The sequence below is a fragment of the Antennarius striatus genome, chromosome 14 (assembly GCF_040054535.1).
Source record: "Antennarius striatus isolate MH-2024 chromosome 14, ASM4005453v1, whole genome shotgun sequence".
Taxonomy (NCBI): domain Eukaryota; kingdom Metazoa; phylum Chordata; class Actinopteri; order Lophiiformes; family Antennariidae; genus Antennarius; species Antennarius striatus.
Window position 1 is genome coordinate 647,969 of NC_090789.1, and position 19,305 is coordinate 667,273.

Here is a 19,305-nt window from a genome sequence, read left to right on the forward strand (position 1 = left end):
CACTGGGAGGGGGTCTACAGAAGGATTTCCCATCAGGGATGCTGACTTCACCGTCCCGGTCCCTCCACAGGGGGGGTACGAGCCTAACCCCCCGTGTGGACCCCCTCCCAGGGGAACAATTCCAGCTCCGGACCACATGAGGGGCAACTGAGTCATGTTTAAACCAGGATGGGACGGCAGCCGAAACAGGGGGGGTCTGCCGGAAAGGTGAGCTGCACCAAAGGGAGGAGCAAGGGCGGAGCCCTGATGGTCACAAGGCGGAGCTGACATGACAGGAGGGGGCGGGGCTGTGGAGGTGCCTGGGAAATCAGAAGGAAGAGGAGGAGGATGGGGAGGAGGTGGGGGGGTGCAGTTCAAAGTGTTCCAGCAGAGCAGAGGGAGGGGGGGTCATCAACACAACATCGACACGCAACAGCAACACGACACACGGAACCACAGAACCCGACTGATTAATGGTGTCTAAAGACGCCCCCCCCGCCCCACCCCCACCCCATCGGAACGGTCTTTTAGGGTGGTGCGTCCGTTTGGATCAAGCGCTCAGAAGAACTCCACACGAAGCCCCCCAGGGTGAAGCTCCGCCTCCGTCCTTACCAGCGCCTCGAGTCGGGGTGTAGACCGGGTCCACAGGGGGGCGCCGTTTGGGTTCAGAAGAAAACAGATCGTCCATGTCCACAAGCCCCGCCCCCGCCGGGCCCAGAAAGGAAGCAGTCTTTGAGCGGGTTTCCTGGTCCTGAACGGGTCGCCGTCCTGAAATCAAATAAAGGAGCGGTTCTGCTCTAAAAGGGGTTCGGTTCTGGGTCCGGGTTCGGGTCCGGGTTCAGGAGGAGAGAGAGCAGAGCGGAAGAGAGGTGTCAGTAATCTCGGTTGCTAGGCAACAGATGGTTGATGGGAAGATGGTGGCGAGATGGAGGACAGACAGTGATGTCGTTAGAACGGAGAGGACAGAACACAAGACGTGAACGGTGGGCGGGGCCAAACTGGGAAAGAGGGCATACCTGTTTCACTGGGGGTGTGGCTTGGGGCGCCCCAGGGATCTTCTTTTTTAGACGCCCCGTCTCCAAACGGGTCACCAGACGGCGGGTGCGAGGGCGAAGCGGGTGACCCCCACGCATCACTTGTGCTAACAGGAGCCGCGGCTAAGAATGGGAGCACAAGACGACGGCCAATCAGGATGCAGATAGAACCAGCAGACCAATCAGAACTCACACAAACTATCCACAGTCACTGTTGGGTAAGGGCCGTACCTGTTGCCCCCCAGGGGTCGTTGTCCGGTTTGGAGGAATCTCCAAAAGGGTCAGAATTGTCAAGGGTTGAGGAGGCACTTGCTCCGCCCCCCCAAGGATCCGCCCCGGCAGCAGGCGGAGAGCTAGCAGGTGGCACCCAGGCATCTGCACCGCCGTGGGGTGGGGTCAATGGGGGGGCACTGAAGGGATCTGAGGTGACATGTTTAGGTGAACAAGGTGGTCCCTCAAAAGGGTCGTCATTTGGGGGTGTTTGGGTAAGAAACGGGTCTTCTGTTGGTGGTGGAGAACTGACAGGGTTGTCTGTGGGGGCATTAAGGGGGTCATCTTTGGGGGCATTAAAGGGGTCTTCTTTGGGGGCAGTAAATGGGTCGTCTTTGGGGGAATTGAAAGGGTCATCTTTCGGGGCATTAAAGGGGTCGTCTTTTGGGGCATTAAAGGGGTCGTCTTTTGGGGCATTAAAGGGGTCATCTTTCGGGGCATTAAAGGGGTCGTCTTTCGGGGCATTAAAGGGGTCGTCTGTGGGGGCATTAAATGGGTCGTCTTTAGGGGCATTAAATGGGTCGTCTTTGGGGGCATTAAATGGGTCGTCTTTGGGGGCATTAAATGGGTCGTCTTTGGGGGCATTAAATGGGTCGTCTTTCGAGGCATTAAAGGGGTAATCTTTCGGGGCATTAAAGGGGTCGTCTTTCGGGGCATTAAATGGGTCGTCTTTTGGGGCATTAAATGGGTCGTCTTTGGGGGAATTAAATGGGTCGTCTTTATGGGCATTAAATGGGTCGTCTTTGGGGGCATTAAATGGGTCATCTTTCGGGGCATTAAATGGGTCGTCTTTCGGGGCATTAAATGGGTCGTCTTTCGGGGCATTGAATGGGTCGTCTTTGGGGGCATTAAATGGGTCGTCTTTCGGGGCATTAAATGGGTCGTCTTTCGGGGCATTGAAGGGGTCGTCTTTGGGGGCATTAAATGGGTCGTCTTTCGGGGCATTAAATGGGTCTTTTTTCGGGGCATTGAAGGGGTCATCTTTGGGGGTATTAAAGCGGTCGGGTTTATCTTCTGAGGCTTTGAAAGGGTCTGGGTTCTTAACAAACGGGTCTTCTTCAGACTTAGTTGGAGCCCCCCAAGCATCGCTGCTGGCTGCTGCATCTTTGGGGCCTCCCACTGCTTCTGGCTCCGCCTCCTGGCTCTCTGTGTTTGCTCCGCTCCCCCAAATCGCCTCCTTCACGGTGGTTTCTTTACCAGCATCCTCCCATTTCAGCTCGTCCTCGCTCATCCCGGCCTGGAACATTAAAACGTACCATTAGTAGGGTGGGGGAGGGGCACCAAACCCAAAACATCGGATCCAGCTCATTTTTGTTGACAATAACGACTTATGAACATTTCAACTTACGAACATTTCAACTTTCAAACAATTCAACTTAGAAACATTTCAACTTACGAACAATTCAACTTGCAAACATTTCAACTTTCAAACAATTCAACTTACAAACATTTCAACTTACGAACAATTCAACTTACGAACATTTCAACTTTCAAACAATTCAACTTAGAAACATTTCAACTTACGAACAATTCAACTTGCAAACATTTCAACTTTCAAACAATTCAACTTACAAACATTTTAACTTACGAACAATTCAACTTACGAACAATTCAACTTACAAACATTTCAACTTTCAAACAATTCAAATTACATACAATTCAACTTACGAACAATTCATCTTATGAACAACCTCTCTAAACTGGCTGTTTTTCGTGGGTCGAGGACTTCCTGTCCTGTCCTGGCCGCGTACTCACCCTCCTCACTGCTTCCTTCTTCTCAGCTTCCTGTTTGAGTCGCTCCTCCTTGCGAGCGGCGAAGGAAGCGGTCAGGTCGGCCACCGACGGGATGTTGTCCAGTGACGGGAGGCCCGAGGCGCCGGGAACGTAGCACGGTTTGTAGCTGGGATCCTTGATGGTGTCGGCGGACGAGGCTGATGGGGGGGGACGACAAGATGAGACACGCACCAAACTGAAACGGAGGGACTTCCTGTCAGAAGCGCTCACCAGTAGAACCCTTTGAGGTCTTCTCTCTGGTTTTGACAGCAAAGTCTCGCTCCTCCTTCAGCTTCTCGTCGTCCTCCATGAGCACCAGGACCACTTTGGCTTTTTCCCTGACATTTGCACCCTGGGAGAGAGACGCTGGTCAACAAATCAAACACTCCCTAAACACACCTGACAGCAGACGTGAACTCGGTTTGGGTCCATGAGTCCAAACAGCACCTGGTCTTTGCCGTCTTTCTCCACGAAGCGATACTCCGTCAGCGCTTTGACGATGTAGATGTTGTCCTTCATCTTCAGCAGCACGCGATCGTCTCCCGTCTTCAGCAGGTACTCCAGCAGCGTCAGCGACTGAGGCCAGCGGAGGACCACAGGATACAACATCTTAATGACGCCTACAGGCGTAAACGGGGCGTATCCATGGCGACGATTTGACCTGGGTTACCTTGTGGATGTGCCTCCAGTTTCTGTCGTCTTTCAGGCGCTTCCAGAGCATTGTCATGATCTCGTTGCAGGCGACCACGTTGTAGGTGAGGTCAGAGAGGTCGGCCATCTGGGAGCTGGAGGGACCCCAGGGGTCGTTAGAGGTCGCCTCCCGCACCTGAAAAAAAAAACACGACCAGGTACGAGTCGCACTTCAGGACCCCACCACCAGGTGGCGGAGGGATACATCCGTGAGACCGGACCTCACCTTGACCTCGGCCTCGGAGTAGTTCTGGACCAGGTTCTTCAGCTGTCGCCTCAGCATGGAGGACGTCATGGCGTCTGGTGGGGGGGGGGGCAAACCACCGGGATCTGATCCAGACACAACAATGATGAAAACACCCCCCAAAAACACACAGTCACACGTCAGAAACACACACACACACACACACACACACACACACACACACACACACAGTCACACACACACACACACACACAGACACACACCTTTATTGAATCGTAGTCTCTTGTCGAAGACACCTGGATTTGTGCGGGTGGGGGCAGTCGTCTCAGTGGGGGGGCATCCTGGGCTCCTAACTGCCTCGGCTGGGACGAGATGTGAGAAACTGAGGAGGGGGCAGAAAAGAGCTGTGTGTGTGTGTGTGTGTGTGTGTGTGTGTGTGTGTGTGTGTGTGTGTGTGTGTGTCCTCAGCTAATCACTGCGCAGACACAGATCCTCTTTAGCTAGGCTAGAAACATGCTAAGCTATCAGCTAGCTAGAACCCTGGGGCTGTTGGGACATTTAACTGCCTCCGGTTGAGACCGGGGCTTTCTTCACGACGCGTGTGTTCGGGGGTGACCCGCGGGTGACCCCCTGTGACCCGGTGGTGACCCCCGGTCGGTCAGGAGGCGTTCGGGTGGATTTCAGCACCGCGGACAGCGACCGAGGCTCCGGCCGTCACCTCCGGTAACGGAGCGCCGTGATTAAACCGTTAAAATCCGCTCCAGCTTCACTCTTTAAAGCTTCAATAACAGCTGAAGCTCACCAGGAGCCGATCCCGGATCGATAATCACATCAGCTGGCAGTCGGTTCGATCATTAAATGTGTGTTTAAAGGCAGAAATAAATGACTTACGTCGTCAGGGATCTTCGAGGAAACGCGGCCACTTCCGCTTCCGCTGGTTCAGCTCCTCTAGACCACGCCCATTTGTTTATTTATTAGTTTGTTTATTTATTTATTTGTTTGTTTATTTAGACTGTAAACTCAATTTTTTTGTTCTCAATCCTTCATCGTTTCATCCTAAAATTATTCTGTAGTTAAGTTTGGTGTAAACGTTTGAAAAAGGAAACATCAGAACCGCGTCAGAACCGGGACTTCCGGTTGTTTATATATACAGTACTCTCAAAAAATTATGAAATATTCCACTTTTTTATTTATTTTATCATATAATTCTGACTTTATTCTCATGATTTTCTTATTCTATTCTTGAAATATTAATTTTCTTAAATTTAATCGCCCAAGACTATAGTCATTGCTAATATTATTACTATTATAATTTTTATAATTTTATTATCATAAGTAGTAGTAGTAGTAGATGTAATAGTAGTAGGAATAGAAGTAGTACTATTACTTTTTTCTCCCAGGAAATTGTGCATTTATTCCTGTAATATTTTTATATATTTTATTGTAAAATTCTGACTTTATGCTCGTAGTGTTTTGATTTTATTCTTGAAATGCTACTGAAATGCTATTTCTGTTATAAATTGGTCTGGACACCTATTATTATTTTTGGTATTATTATTATTATTATTATTATTATTATTATTACTATTTTATTTTACGCAGTAAAAAGTAGAGCTTTTTGACATGAAGCTGAATTAATTCATTTATTTCTCTTTTTCATGCCGGACTCCAGACCCGGGGCGTCTCTCCGGTTCTGCCGGTTCTGACGCGTCCGGTTGTTTGACTCCAGCAGAATAAATGAGTCACAGCCGGTAACGACTCAAGATGGCGGCCGAGGGCGAGTACGAGTCCATCCTGTGCGTGAAGCCCGATGTCAACGTTTACCGGATCCCGCCGCGCGCTTCGAACCGCTCCTACAGGTAAACCTCACCGGGACCGGCCGCCGGTGGGAAATAAACGTTAACGGTGTTCGGTGCGGCTCGGTGCGCGCGCGTCACCATGAGATCGGCTCACACCGGGGATGAGACACCGGTGGTTCCGTTACCGGAACCAGCATGTGCTCCCGCCCGAACCGGGCTTTGTTTATTCGTTGTTGTTGAAACGTCAGTGACGTCATCATTCCGGGTTGCCAGGTCGGTGCCTCTCCGGTGTGTGGCGGAGATGGACCCATCTGGATCCCGGGACACAACCGGAACCGGAGGTCCTAAAGGACAGGGGTTGGGTCCTGGAGACGGAACCGACCTGGTTCCTCTGGGCGTCCCCCCCCAGGACCGTCTTCTGTTTCTGTGTTCAGTTCTGACCCCCGTTTGTGTGCAGGGCGGCGGACTGGAAGCTGGATGCCCCTGATTGGATGGGCCGGATGCGGATCACAGCCAGAGGGAAGGTGGTCTTCATCAAGCTGGAGGACAAGGTGTCAGGTAGGAGACCCCCACCCCTCCCGGTCTGACCCGGTCCGATCTGGTCTGACCCAGTCCCACCTGGTCCCACGTTGCCGTGCATCATTGTCCCTCCTGCCCTCTAGGGGAGCTGTTCGCCCAGGCGCCGGTCAACGAGTACCCCGGCGTCGCCGTGGAAACCGTTAGCGACTCCAGCCGCTACTTCGTCCTTCGGATCCAGGACGACAACGGTGACGTCTGATTTAACCCTTTTTAGGTCACGTGACTAGGGGTAGGCTCCACCCCCAAGCGCTCACTTCCTGTCCGTTGCCGTGACGACCGTCTCTGTCCCCTTGCAGGTCGCAGCGCTTTCATTGGCGTGGGCTTTGGGGACCGTGGGGATGCGTTCGACTTCAACGTGGCGCTGCAGGATCATTTCAAGTGAGCAGGGATTGGCTGACAGAAGGGGCGTGATCATCAGGTGATGCGTTGCCGGGGCGACCTTAAAGGAGCTGTTTGTGTGTGTTCTGGGCGGGGCCTCCTGCAGGTGGGTGAAGCAGGAGCGTGAGATCAGCAGAAGCGCCCAGCTGGGGGAGTCAGGACCCAAACTGGATCTGGGCTTCAAGGAGGGGCAGACCATCACCCTCAACATCGGGGTAAGAACCGGTTCTGGTTCTGGATCTCCTGTTGGAACACAAACGGAGTCCGGATCCAGTTCTGGATCTCGATCCATCCGGTCTCGATCGCTAGTCAGGTTTTAGTCTTATTTTCTCCTTGAAGTTACGTTTTCTGTATTTTCTGTCAACAGCAAGGGAGAAAGAGGGACAAGCCCCGCCCCCAACAAGGGTCAAGTGGGTTTGGGCTCCTCCCACCACCGCCTGGAGGCAAGATCGCTCCTCCTCCTTCGTCCAATCACAACACAGTCCCTCAGACGGGAGGTCCCGCCACAGGTGGGTGGAGCTCTCACTTCCTCAGGTGTGACATCTGACTCTAGATCCAGATCCGGAGTCCGGACCAGGATCATCAGGATCTGGATTCTCTAGATCTGTATTATGTGTCTGGATCTGGATCCGAATAGTGGGTCTCTATTTCGATCAGGGTCTGGATTTGAATCCAGATCACAATCTGAATTGTGGTTCTGGATCAGGATCGTGGGTCTGGATCCAAATCACTATCGTGGGTCTGAATCTGGATCCAGATCTGGAGTCTGGATCAGGATCGTGGGTCAAGATCCAGACCAGGATCGTGGGTCTGGATCAGGATCTGAGTCATGGGGCTGGACCTGATCCGGATCCAGATTTTGGTTCTGAACCTGGATGCTGATAGTGGATCTGGTTCTGATCTGTTGTTGCCCTCAGGCTGCCTGCTGGACCTGGACAGCAGTAACTCCAACACGGTGCTTCAACCCAACCCGGGTCCAGACCTCTGGGGGGACTTCTCTGCCCCCACCAGGTAGGCGGGCTCAGGTGACCCGACTTTTGATCGGTTGTTCTTATTGATCAGTAATCAATAAATATTTGTCTGCAGCTCCGTTCCCCCATCACGACCCCAGGACACCGCAAACTGGATCCAGTTCTGAGTCCCGTCTGTCTGAGGTTAACGCCCACCCTGACCTGGAGGCGGAGACACGAGACCCCGCCCCCATCATCATCATCATCACCAGTGTGTTAAACCCGTCTCACCAGTCGTCTCCTGTGAAACTCAAGGGCTAAGTCTGACGTCACGAGTTGCCACCGCTCCTCGGGGCACCTGTGCCCCACAGCGCCCCTGGAGGCAACAAAAAGTACTGTAAAAACACTTTGTGTCAATTTCTAATGAAATTGAGTAATTATTTTTAGTCTAAATGAATAAGGTCAGTTTGGAGCGGAATGAGGATCAAAACAGCCATTTAAGTTCATTTAAAGGGTTAGCATGTTAGCATTAGCCGTGCTTTTGGGAACAAAAACACTTTAGATCATATTTAAAGCAACAGTAACTATTTGATCCGTTTTGTTGTTCCAAACATAAAAACATTCCACCGACGTGAATTAAAATGACCAACGAATGTTTACAAAGAAAATGTTTGTTTACTGCCGTGGACAGGAGCCATTAGCTAAGCTAACGCTAGCATGTGACCTGAACACCTGGAGTTTAATGTTACAATGTGGAGCTCCTACTACAGGTAAAAGCCAGTAAATTACAATATTTTGAAAAACTTGATTTCAGTAATTGCAGTCAAAAGGTCACAAAAACTGTGGTAAGAAAAAGTGTACAAGCGATGGGGATCACCGCGCCCTGGTCAGGATTGTGAAAAAAACCCCATTCAAAAAGGTGGGGGAGATTCACAAGGAGTGGACAGCTGCTGGAGTCAGTGCTTCAAGATCCACCCCCAAGAGACGCTTGAAAGACGGGTTTCAACTGCCACATACCTCGTGTCAAGCCACTGCTGACCAGGAAACAGCGCGAAAAGCGTCTCACCTGGGCTAAGGAAAAAAAGAGCTGGACTGCTGCTGAGTGGTCCAAAGTCATGTTGTCTGACGAAAGCAAATTTTGCATTTCCTTTGGAAATCGAGGTCCCAGAGTCTGGAGGAGGACAGGGGAGGCACAGGATCCACGTTGCCTGAAGTCTAGTGTAAAGGTCCCACCATCAGTGATGGTTTGGGGTGCCATGTCATCTGCTGGTGTCGGTCCACTCTGTTTCCTGAGATCCAGGGTCAACGCAGCCGTCTACCAGCAAGTTTTAGAGCACTTCATGCTTCCTGCTGCTGACCTGCTCTATGGAGATGGAGCTTTCAAGTTCCAACAGGACTTGGCGCCTGCACACAGCGCAAACTCTACCCGTGCCTGGTTTACGGACCATGGTATTTCTGTTCTAAATTGGCCAGCCAACTCCCCTGACCTTAGCCCCATAGCAAATCTGTGGGGTATTGTGAAAAGGAAGATGCAGAATGCCAGACCCAAAAACGCAGAAGAGTTGAAGGCCACTATCAGAGCAACCTGGGCTCTCATAACACCTGAGCAGTGCCAGAAACTCATCGACTCCATGTCACGCCGCATTAATGCAGTAATTGAGGCAAAAGGAGCTCCAACCAAGTATTGAGTATTGTACATGCTCATATTTTCATTGTCATACTTTTCAGTTGGCCGACATTTCTAGAAATCCCTTTTTTGTATTAGCCTTAAGTAATATTCTAATTTTGTGACACATGGAATTTTGGATTTTCATTTGTTGCCACTTCAAATCATCACAATTAAATGAAAAACACATTTGAATGCATCAGTCTGTGTGCAATGAATACATATAATGTACAGGTTACACCTTTTGACTGCAATTACTGAAATAAATCAAGTTTTTCAAAATATTCTAATTTACTGGCTTTTAGCTGTACTTTCCTAAATTCAGGTGCCAACAGGAAGTAAACCAGCGGATGTTGTCGCCCCCTTGTGGTTAACTTCAGCCTGCAACTAAAATAAATGATTGATATCGTCTGACGAATGTTGTCATGGCAACACATGAAATGTGTTTTAAACTGTTGTTTCATTCTACTAAAAAATCACTGGATTAACTTTTGATTTCATGACAAAGAATAAATCCTTTTAAAGGAACGTCTGATGTTCTGGTTTGAATTCATTGTTTGACATTTAATCTGAACAGATTCTGAAGGTTGATTCTGATCAGATTAACCATCCAACCCGGTTCAGACCACACTTGCATGGGTTGCCGTAGCAGCCATGTAGGAGTGGTTCTAAGCTGGACCTCCACCCGCCTCCATCAGCAGGTGGGAGGCGTTCCCTCCGGATGAACGAGCCAGAGACGCGTCGCCATAGAAACACGTTTATTCCCTTGCTGTACAGACGGTGGCGCTCTAGCGGTAGCGGTGCAGCTGCAGGGTGTTGCGCCTCTTCCAGGCGGCGCGGCGCGAGCCCCCGATGGTCAGGTGGAACTTGTGGCCCTTCCCCAGGCCGCGGCTCTTCTTGCCCGCTGACGTCAGGCCGCGCATCTCGCGGTGCTTGTGCACCGCCCTGGTGATCCACTGCGTGTCGGGGTTCCGCCGCACCGCCTTGTGGAACGTGTCCACCAGGATCACCTCGAAGAACTTGTATGTGGAGTCCTCCCCCACCCAATAGGAGTTCAGCACCCGCAGGGCGCCGCAGTGACGGCCGGCGCGCTCCTGGGGGGGGAAGCAGATCAACCAATCACCTGACAGCTGAGTGGAGATGCTCCAAAACGCTGGCTGAGTTAAAGGATGCCCCCGCCCCGCCCCCTGACTCTTACATGCCCCGCCCCTGGACCTACCTCAGCGGTGGACTGCAGACTGCGGGCGAACTTGATCTGGTTGACGCCATGGTGCACTGGTTTGCCGTAGGTGGCGCCCTTGGGGACGGGGCGCTTGCGGCCGCCGCGGCGCACGCGGACGCGGTAGATGACGTAGCCTGTTGGAGGACACGCCGTCAGACAGGAAGTGGAAACGGACACCTGCGGTCAGACAGGAAGTAGAATGGGACACCTGCACGAGCATCACCGCGGACTCACCCTGCTTGGCCTTGTAGCCCAGCCGGCGCGCCTTGTCGGGTCTGGTGGGGCGGGGGGCGCGGTGCAGGTTGGACAGCTGGCGGTACTGCCAGCAGCGGACACGCAGCAGGAAGCGCATCACGTCCGACTGCTTCTTCCGCCATAACTCCTGCATGTATCGGTAGGCTCCCATGGTGACTTATCTGCAGGTAAACAGGAAGTAAACAGGAAGTAGGTCACAGATCGGTCTGAGGCGTCCTGATGCTGCCCGACCAAATCAGCAGCTTCAAGCTAAAACCAGACGTTTGACTGGACACTGACACCTGTGTCAGAGTTCAGGTTTCACATCACAGCAGAATCTAGCTAGTTCAAAACTAGTTAGTACTAGTTGATATAAACTAGTTAGTACATAGTTAACCTATTTATTTTCTCCTTCACAAACCGGAATACATTTGTAGTCAGAGCTGAACTTAAAGCTGGCATCAGTACTAGTCAACACAGGTTCATGTCTTTAGCACAACCTGTGACCAAACATTTAATTAACAATTGACGTCATTACAACATGACGTCATTACAGCAAACTCCTCCATCTGTAACGTTCGGAACACAGAAGAACCGGTTTAATGCCGGGAGTCCATGCTCCTCAGTTAGCCTCCACAAGTGAAGCTAAAGCTAGCCGGCTTACACTAGCAGCTCACTTCATCACCAGCGGTTCTACAATGTTCTTCACGTTCACTCAGAAACTAAACGGAACGTTTCCGTCTGGAAATTACAACCAGAAACCAAAGCCGGAAAAACCCGCAGGAGAACACGGTGGTTAGCCTGTTAGCATGTTAGCAGCGGCTACCGGAGCCCCGCAGCGCCCCCACGAACAAGCTTCAATCATCGTTTCTAGCAATTTGAGTGATGAAATAATCAATGCGTGTGGATCGATAAACTGTCGATAACCGATGCACTTCGTCACAGACCCGGATGGATGATAATAACGGAGGATATTCACGGATTTTGTTTGGTGTACAGAGAAGAAATCTCGCTTACATGATGGCGTACCAACCGGAAAGAGGGAGAAAAGTTCCCGGCATGCCTTATCAAAACGGCAGTGACGTAGAGCTGTAGTGTACTCATGGGAAATGTAGTCTGCGTGTGTGAAAATAGATTCTTTATCTTAATTTAAAAAAACCCAAAACGTTTTCCTTACTCCAAATTTCGATTAATTTATTTTCAAAATCTGATTCCACATAAATATAATCTGATAGCGTTTAGAAACAAGAATAATTTAAATTTTTATTCCTGTGGAAAAACAATTGGTGAAAATATTTCTTTTCAAAACTCTTGGTGAGAGAGAGGACATATTGATTATAGACATAACTGCACGAATCTATACATGAATATATAATTATGTATGCATAAATGTATTTATAATTTTATTTTGTATAGTTTTCCATCGATTGTGAGGTTACACCGGCTTGTTAAAGGAGGGAAAATGCACAAAAAGATTCATCAGAAAATCTGTCACTTCTGAAGTTTTCCTTTTACCGTTACAAAAATAAATTTACATCTAAAGTCTGCGATTAGTTTGTGTTAAAATTCCCTCTGCTGACCAGTTTGTTGAAATAATCTTATCAACGAATGTTTGCTCACAGGATATTTGTTTGACATTGTTATTACAGAATTGCTGTTGTTAAAAAAGATTGGGAAGAAAAAACAAGACTGTGAGATCGGATATTTTTACTGAAGAGAAGAAGAAAGACTAAAACATTCTTCAATATTTCCCTTGGGGATTTTTTTTGAAAAATAAATATACAGTACATATTATGATCCCCGAAGGGAAATTAATTATTAAATTATTAAATGTAAATTTCTCAGTTTGGCATCAGTGAAGTATATCTTATCTTTCTATTATTTAATTTTTTTACATCCCTCTTCAAAGCAGTAATGTATTGTTATTGTCAGTGTTCGTATGTTCGTCCGTACGTTCGTTAGTCCACCAAATATCTTCACAACCGTTGAAGATGGAAAGATGAAACAAAAAGCACATTTCTCAGGCAGCAAAGGAGATGAAAATGAGATGATGACCTTGACCTTGGGAAACCTAGGTCAAGGTCAAATTTCAAATTTGTACACTAAGGAACCGGATAAAATAGATAGATTAGGGACAAGGCCAGTGTGAGTAAGACCATAGATCAAAGCTAGTGCTTTGATCTATGACAGCAGGTCAGAGCATTAGCTTTGATCTTTGCAAGTAGGTCAAGGTAAAATTTTGAATTCAGGGATGTCACAGGATGTTACAGTCTCTGACGGCCTTATGTTTGTTTTTGAAGCAAGGAAGATTCCAAAAAATATGAGATGGATGTGGATGAAATTTTAAAAAAAAATTTTTATATACTGGTTTGATCCCCGAAGGGAAATTAAGAACGCACACTCTAGCTAATGATTCAAACGCATGCATACATACTGTATATATTAGTGAGTACAGGCCCCTGTATCACACACACACACAAGGGGGCCTGTAGGCATGCAGGGGAGGTAGAGTGGCAGCAGCTCCTTCTTGGTGCGCCTCAAATGAGCAATTTTGTAAAGGGGACGGCACCTTGCTCAAGGGTGCCTTGGCAGTGCTCCAGAGGTGAGCTGACACCTCCCACTGTCAGCTCACTTCCAGGTATTTTTTTGGGGGCGGGAGCGGGAATCGAACCACCGATCTTAAATCATAGGACGACCCGCTGTACCGCCTGCTTTACCACTGAGCCACTGCCGCCCCTTTATCCCACATTTATGAAGGGATGGAATCAAATTTTATTTTCCAGTCTTGAAGAAAATCATCACTTTTTTCTAAATTCCACAATGATACTAATGATAAAAATCATGATTACAACTTTATTCTGAAAATCTCCAGTCGTTTTGTCCCACTTCCGCTCCGGTACCACTTCCGGCTGCACAAACCGCGTTTGATGACTAAACGCTGCCTTCACGTCCGCGCGTGTCCTGCGCGTCCGCGGGAGCTCCTCGTCCTGTGATTGGTGAAACTGTGCTACTGGGTTACGTTGACACTGGCGCGAGGCTGCGGGGGGCGGAGCCTGTGAAGTGGGTCACATGGTCGCGCCTGGCAGCCGCAGCAGACAGCATTCTCCGGAGCAGCAGAGCGCCGCCTCCGGATGAACGACGGTCCGTGAACGCGCTCTGGAAACGAAGCGGCTCGAGACGCAGGACAGACCGGAACCGGAGCGGGTTGATCCGGGAGCGGAACGGAGACTCACCGGGACCAATCAGCGCCTCTCCGGTGGCTGACCACCCCAACAGAAACACGGCTTCAGCACCGAGGTAGCAGGCGGAGGAAAACCGACCGACATGGAGGCGACCAAAGCCGGTGAGTCCGCCCGGCCAGCTCCGGTGGTTAAACGCTTGCTAGCAGAGCAAAGGGGCAATAAACGAGTCGTTTATTGCCCCTTTGCCTGCGGTCAGGTGAAGTGGGTCAGGAGGAGCAGTGGGGCTGTTGTTGTTGCCCCTCCAGCCTGCGGTGCTCCGCTCACATGTCCCCGTCAGCCTAGCCATGTGCGCCTGTGTTTACGCTGCCCGTGCGTCGCCTCTGATTGGCCGAGCGGCGCAGTGACGTCACGATTGCATAATTTGTCCCGTCGAGCTGGTGTGGGGTCTCGCGGCGGGTCCATGTGAGCGTTCGGTCAGCGGCTCCGGTGACCCACATTCACCGGGGGGGGGGGCAGTGATGACGCGTTCAGGTCCCGTGGGATTAAATCATTTTAACAGATATTATCAGAATAAAACGTCACGTGTCGCGTTTTTTTATTTTAAATATCTTTTCCGGTCTGTTCCTCGTTTCACTGCAGAGGTTTTAAGTGTAAACATAAGTTAAATGTTTCCAGATAAAAAAAGTTTATTTCTGTTATTCCCTAAAAGAATCGTTTCCATTTTTTTGAGTTTGACTTGAATGCAGCACATTTTCCTGATAACAGATATTGATCAGCTGATCAGCTGATGTTTGATGTGATGTGACCCACAGGATCACGCCTGTAAACCAGTCGTCCCAGTCTGTATCCGGTACCGGTAACTGGTAACCGGTGACGGGTCGACTCTGAACCAGAACTCAGTGACCCACTTACAGACTGACACCATTATGGGTTCAGCCACAGGGAGGGGCCAAACTACCTCCTGGTGGTGTTATGTAACTTCCGTTACTTAATCACAGAGGATAGAAATCAGGTCAGATGAAGGAGGGGAGGGCAGTTCTCCTCCTGGGGGATGGATTGGGGGGGGGGTAACGATCAGGCCTCTTGAAGCCGGATCTTAAGAACAACTAAAGAAACCATCCAGAACCAGAAGATCACGCAGAGAACGACTGGACTGTTCATCAGTAACGACTCGTCACCCATAGGGGGCAGCGCCGCCGTGGGGTGAACGCTGGAGGACTTCCTGTGAATAGTTTAAACACTGCAGGATTCAGACAGACGAAAACCCTCAGGCTGGTTTTATTATGAGGGTCATAAAATAAGAATAAAAAGTTAACGTCACTAAAGTCACACTTTGGGATAAAGTCCAGGTTCTGAGGACAAAATGATAATTTTAAGAGAATTATCGGATGTTGTCGTGACTCTGTGTTGCTCAGGAATACCTTAGCTTCATCAAAGCTAAGCGTAGTGTTGTCTTTTTAGCGTCGTTTGTTAGCTTGTTTTCTGACCTGCTGGCTGTCGTTCCTCCTTCTGTCCACCAGGGGGCGTCATCGCCTACATCAGCTCGTCCGGCGCCGGCTCCAGCCCCGAGTCGTGCCACAGCGACTCGTCCAACGGCAGCTACCAGTCGTCCTCGCCCCCCCGAGGCTCCTCCCCCAGCGGTCAGCCGCCGGCTGGCCCCGCCCACCCCACTGGCCGTCGCGACCTTCCAGGAAGTCAGAAAGGCGGGCGTTCCTCCTCCTCCTCCTCATCGTCGGCTAAATGCGGCATCACCAGTAAGACAGTCGTCCTGAGCGACAGTAGACGCGGATGTTGTCGCCATGGCGACCGTAACCATGTTTGTGTCCCGTCAGAGATCAGCGGGCTGGTGCTGCTGTGTAAGGTCTGCGGCGACGTTGCCTCGGGGTTCCACTACGGCGTCCACGCCTGCGAGGGCTGCAAGGTAACACACACACACACACGGAAGCCCCGCCCCTTTAACAGGCATAGCCCCGCCCCTCACACCTGTGCCCCCCCCCACAGGGCTTCTTCCGCCGCAGCATCCAGCAGAACATCCAGTACAAGAAGTGCCTGAAGGAGGGGGGCTGCCCCGTCATGAGGAGCAACAGGAACCGCTGCCAGCAGTGTCGCTTTAAGAAGTGTCTGCAGGTCGGGATGTCACGTGACTGTGAGTACACACCTGTCCCCCCGCCTGACCCCGCCCCCTCACCTGTAAACAAACACAGGGGTAGAAGAATGATGGGAAAGATGATTTAAAGTAAACGAGTGGCGCCGGCGGCATCCCGCTGGCGTCATGGTGGAGTGGGCGGGGCTAACACATGTCGCCCCCCCCCCCAGCGGTTCGTTTTGGGCGGATCCCGAAGCGGGAAAAGCAGCGGATGCTGCTGGAGATGCAGAGCGCCATGAACAACATGATGAGCCAGACGCTCGCCGACGCCCCCTCGCAGGACGCCAGCTCCGCCCCCTCCAGCTCGCCGTCCAGCCGCTCCGACTCCAGCTCCGAGGCGGAGCCGTCCGTTGCCATGGACACCAGCCCCAGCTCCGCCTCCGACAGCGGCGAGGAGGAGGTGATTGGCTCGGTGACGCGGGCCCACCAGGAGACCTTCATGTACAACCAGGAGGCCCCGCCCCCTTCTGACGGCCAGGCGGGGCAGCGGGGGGAGGACGCCTGGAACCGCCACAACAACCTGCTCAGCATGGGGGGGCCCCCGCAGGGCCCCCAGCACCAGGAGGCCCCCAGCCAGTGTCCCTTCAGACTGTCCCGGGGTCAATCGACCAATCACTGCCCCGCCTACGCACACAGAGCTGCCAGGGCTCCGCCCACCGACTGCCCCGCCCACCGCACTCAGGGCGGGCCCCTGTGGAGGGGAGGGGACCGCATGTACCTGGTAAGAACCTCACACGCAAGGGCCCCCCAGGATCCTGGCGATGACATCCTCGTCACGGTGATGCCTCTGTCCCGCCCCCCCAGGTGTGTCCCATGAACACGTCGGCTCAGGTGGACCCCCAGAAGTCCGGCCCCCAGGTGTGGGAGGAGTTCTCCCACAGCTTCACCCCCGCCGTCAGGGAGGTGGTGGAGTTCGCCAAGAAGATCCCCGGCTTCAGAGAGCTGAGTCAGCACGACCAGGTCAGCCTGCTGAAGGCCGGCACCTTCGAGGTAGGCCCCGCCCCCTGCCCCGCCCCCACCGGCGGCCCCAAACGCCACGCCCACTGACCGCAGACGTGTCCCTCAGGTGCTGGTGGTCCGCTTCGCCTCCCTGTTCGACGTGAAGGAGCGCGCCGTCACCTTCCTGGGGGGCGGGAAGTACCCGGTGGACAGGCTGCGGGCCTGGGGGGCCGGTGACCTCCTGGGCTCCATGATGGACTTCAGCGACAAGCTGCTGAGTCTGGGCCTCAGCGACGAGGAGATGAGCCTGTTCACCGCCGTGGTGCTGGTGTCAGCAGGTGGGTCCCCCCCCAGGAGGACAGACGCTAGCATGCTAACCAGCTAACCACCAGCTGCTTTGCATGTGGTCCAGGTTAAGGTTTATGCTAGCTTAGTTTAGCTGGAGCTAACATACCCAGATGTTTACCTTAGGCAGGTGCTAAGGTAACGTAGCATCAAGCTAATACCATAATATTTGTTGTGTACAGATTGTTACATGCTAGGCTATCATTTAGCTTTAATTAGCTTTGGGTAAAGCTAAGTTTTTCACCTAAAAAGCTAGCTTAGTTTACTGCAATGCTAATGATGGCAGGGTTTGAAGTAGCTATGGTCTTTCATCTCAGAGCTTAATGCCAGTTTATCGTCAAGCTAACTACCATGATTTTTGTACATATGTTTACATGCTAGGCTATCATATAGCTGTAATTTAAAAAATGTAATTAATCTAAATTACATTTGAAGTATAAATTTAATTAAAAAAATAAAGAAATTGGGTTTGGTCAAAGCTAACAAAGTTTTCACCTTGAGATGGAAACAAGCTAGTTTAGCTTACTGTAATGCTAATGATGACAGCTTTTGAATTAGCAAAGGTTTTTCATCTGGGGGTGTAACGCTAGCTTAGCATCCAGCTAAATCCGGCCGTGTGCTTCACTGCCGTCGCCTCCTTCCGTTCCAGATCGCTCCGGCATCGAGAACGTGAACTCGGTGGAGGCCCTTCAGGAGACGCTGATCCGCGCCCTGCGCAGCCTGGTGACCAAGAACCACCCCCAGGAGTCGGCCATCTTCACCAAACTGCTGCTGAAGCTGCCCGACCTGCGCTCGCTCAACAACATGCACTCCGAGCAGCTGCTGGCCTTCAAGGTCCACTCCTGAAGGCCCTCCAGCACCTGACATAAACTATCAGAGGACCTGGAGGCCACGCCTCCCACCGAAACCACACCTCCACCTCTACGCTCCTCCCACAGGGGGCCCCGCCCCCATCGTCTGATGAACTCAAAGGAGAGGACAACGTGCTAACAGAGGAACATTTCGTTAAATATTCCGTCTAACTTAATGGTCGTGTTGAGTTTGTGTAAACCGGTGCGATGCTAACGCGATGCTAACGCGGGAACATCTGTATAAAAAGAAACCAACGTCAGAGTTTTAGGTTGCTATGGAAACAGCACCAGTCGGTCAGAATAAACTCTCTATTACTGTTAATTAGCTTGATTAGCATGTGTCGTAGGAGTTCTAGCTAAAAACGTCGAAGCTTTGTTAGCATTAGCCAGGCTAGCCGGTGACCTTTCTGCTGACCTCACGCTAAACCAGCAGACGTTTGTGTTCATATTGAATCAACATGAGAAAACGCTGACTCAAGAGGGTTTTTCCGGGGGTGGGGGGATGGGCGAGGGGGGGGGGGTATATTATGTTCCTGTACTGTAGGGCGCCCGGCCCGCGTGACGGAACATCACACTGATCGTTCTGGTGTGTGTGTGTGTCTAGAAGCACTTCTCTGTAAAGTAGCTGGTGTATTTGGCATTCATGGTGCAATACGTGATTTAATTTGAGCCGTGTATTGATGGGGGGGGGGCTATAGGGGAGTCCCCCCCCCGACCTGACGCGGTTGTGTACATGCTTTAGCTGAGATCTGACTGTAAAACATGTGATTGTTCTCAGTGGGTGGCGGCTGGCGTGTTTGTGTCGCTTCTGTCGTCGTGTGTTAGCATGTGTTAGCACATGCTAGCGTGGTTCTGTTTCTGTGAAAGGTTTAGATTTCTATATAAAGACAGACGATCGTAAACGACTGTAAGGATGAAAATATATATAAACAGATTTTATAAACTCATTCGTCTGTCTCTCATTTCACCCAAACACAATTTAATTAGCATTCAGTAAGCTAGCTTAGCTCACGGAAACAGGAGTAGCTAACAGGAGTTTAAACACTGCAGGAGTAGCTAAGCT

At 51.0% G+C, this 19,305-nt stretch overlaps 4 protein-coding genes across 6 annotated transcripts; 2 read left to right on the forward strand and 2 right to left on the reverse strand.

Annotated features, from left to right (window-relative positions):
- Positions 1 to 353: 353 nt before the first annotated feature.
- Positions 354 to 4,274, reverse strand: LOC137607043 (epsin-1-like). Of its 2 annotated transcripts, none has more exons than XM_068332489.1 (9): positions 4,215 to 4,274; positions 3,973 to 4,076; positions 3,727 to 3,882; positions 3,504 to 3,632; positions 3,288 to 3,408; positions 3,039 to 3,214; positions 1,245 to 2,520; positions 996 to 1,136; positions 354 to 747 (listed from the first exon to the last, which is right to left on the reverse strand). In XM_068332489.1, exons 2-9 carry the CDS (start codon positions 4,039 to 4,041, stop codon positions 530 to 532), a joined length of 2,286 nt encoding a protein of 761 aa, XP_068188590.1. In that variant the 5' UTR covers positions 4,042 to 4,076; positions 4,215 to 4,274; the 3' UTR covers positions 354 to 529. The 2 variants fall into 2 exon arrangements, with proteins under 2 accessions (XP_068188590.1, XP_068188591.1); XM_068332490.1 differs by having other exon boundaries at positions 638 to 793.
- Positions 4,275 to 5,681: 1,407 nt separating this feature from the next.
- necap1 (NECAP endocytosis associated 1) lies at positions 5,682 to 9,924 on the forward strand. Of its 2 annotated transcripts, XM_068332570.1 has the most exons (8): positions 5,682 to 5,810; positions 6,208 to 6,308; positions 6,413 to 6,517; positions 6,626 to 6,707; positions 6,814 to 6,922; positions 7,075 to 7,216; positions 7,625 to 7,718; positions 7,794 to 9,924. In XM_068332570.1, the coding sequence occupies exons 1-8, from the start codon at positions 5,716 to 5,718 to the stop codon at positions 7,843 to 7,845; spliced, it is 780 nt and encodes a 259-aa protein (XP_068188671.1). In that variant the 5' UTR covers positions 5,682 to 5,715; the 3' UTR covers positions 7,846 to 9,924. The 2 variants fall into 2 exon arrangements, with proteins under 2 accessions (XP_068188671.1, XP_068188672.1); XM_068332571.1 differs by lacking the exon at positions 6,413 to 6,517.
- A 142-nt stretch (positions 9,925 to 10,066) lies between these two features.
- rpl15 (ribosomal protein L15) lies at positions 10,067 to 11,860 on the reverse strand. Its single transcript, XM_068332588.1, has 4 exons — positions 11,797 to 11,860; positions 10,780 to 10,961; positions 10,543 to 10,679; positions 10,067 to 10,417 (listed from the first exon to the last, which is right to left on the reverse strand). The coding sequence occupies exons 2-4, from the start codon at positions 10,949 to 10,951 to the stop codon at positions 10,112 to 10,114; spliced, it is 615 nt and encodes a 204-aa protein (XP_068188689.1). The 5' UTR covers positions 10,952 to 10,961; positions 11,797 to 11,860; the 3' UTR covers positions 10,067 to 10,111.
- A 1,828-nt stretch (positions 11,861 to 13,688) lies between these two features.
- nr1d2b (nuclear receptor subfamily 1, group D, member 2b) lies at positions 13,689 to 19,189 on the forward strand. Its single transcript, XM_068332511.1, has 8 exons — positions 13,689 to 14,122; positions 15,482 to 15,715; positions 15,794 to 15,882; positions 15,963 to 16,107; positions 16,278 to 16,828; positions 16,912 to 17,097; positions 17,174 to 17,384; positions 18,041 to 19,189. Exons 1-8 carry the CDS (start codon positions 14,104 to 14,106, stop codon positions 18,235 to 18,237), a joined length of 1,632 nt encoding a protein of 543 aa, XP_068188612.1. The 5' UTR covers positions 13,689 to 14,103; the 3' UTR covers positions 18,238 to 19,189.
- Positions 19,190 to 19,305: the final 116 nt, after the last annotated feature.

What these genes read in the sequence shown, in the direction of transcription:
- LOC137607043 (XM_068332489.1), bottom strand. Translation starts at nt 4,041, where the DNA reads ATGACGTCCTCCATGCTGAGGCGACAGCTGAAGAACCTGGTCCAGAAC. An exon ending in ACTCCGAGGCCGAGGTCAAG is followed by an intron (nt 3,883 to 3,972) that starts GTGAGGTCCGGT and finishes TTTTTTTTTCAG; the next exon opens with GTGCGGGAGGCGACCTCTAA. An exon ending in CCACACCCCCAGTGAAACAG is followed by an intron (nt 748 to 995) that starts GTATGCCCTCTT and finishes ATTTGATTTCAG; the next exon opens with GACGGCGACCCGTTCAGGAC.
- necap1 (XM_068332570.1), top strand. Translation starts at nt 5,716, where the DNA reads ATGGCGGCCGAGGGCGAGTACGAGTCCATCCTGTGCGTGAAGCCCGAT. An exon ending in GCTGGAGGACAAGGTGTCAG is followed by an intron (nt 6,309 to 6,412) that starts GTAGGAGACCCC and finishes CCTGCCCTCTAG; the next exon opens with GGGAGCTGTTCGCCCAGGCG. An exon ending in GACGGGAGGTCCCGCCACAG is followed by an intron (nt 7,217 to 7,624) that starts GTGGGTGGAGCT and finishes TGTTGCCCTCAG; the next exon opens with GCTGCCTGCTGGACCTGGAC.
- rpl15 (XM_068332588.1), bottom strand. Translation starts at nt 10,951, where the DNA reads ATGGGAGCCTACCGATACATGCAGGAGTTATGGCGGAAGAAGCAGTCG. An exon ending in GGGCTACAAGGCCAAGCAGG is followed by an intron (nt 10,680 to 10,779) that starts GTGAGTCCGCGG and finishes GTCCTCCAACAG; the next exon opens with GCTACGTCATCTACCGCGTC. An exon ending in GTCTGCAGTCCACCGCTGAG is followed by an intron (nt 10,418 to 10,542) that starts GTAGGTCCAGGG and finishes TTCCCCCCCCAG; the next exon opens with GAGCGCGCCGGCCGTCACTG.
- nr1d2b (XM_068332511.1), top strand. An exon ending in GGCTAAATGCGGCATCACCA is followed by an intron (nt 15,716 to 15,793) that starts GTAAGACAGTCG and finishes GTGTCCCGTCAG; the next exon opens with AGATCAGCGGGCTGGTGCTG. An exon ending in GAGGGGACCGCATGTACCTG is followed by an intron (nt 16,829 to 16,911) that starts GTAAGAACCTCA and finishes CCGCCCCCCCAG; the next exon opens with GTGTGTCCCATGAACACGTC.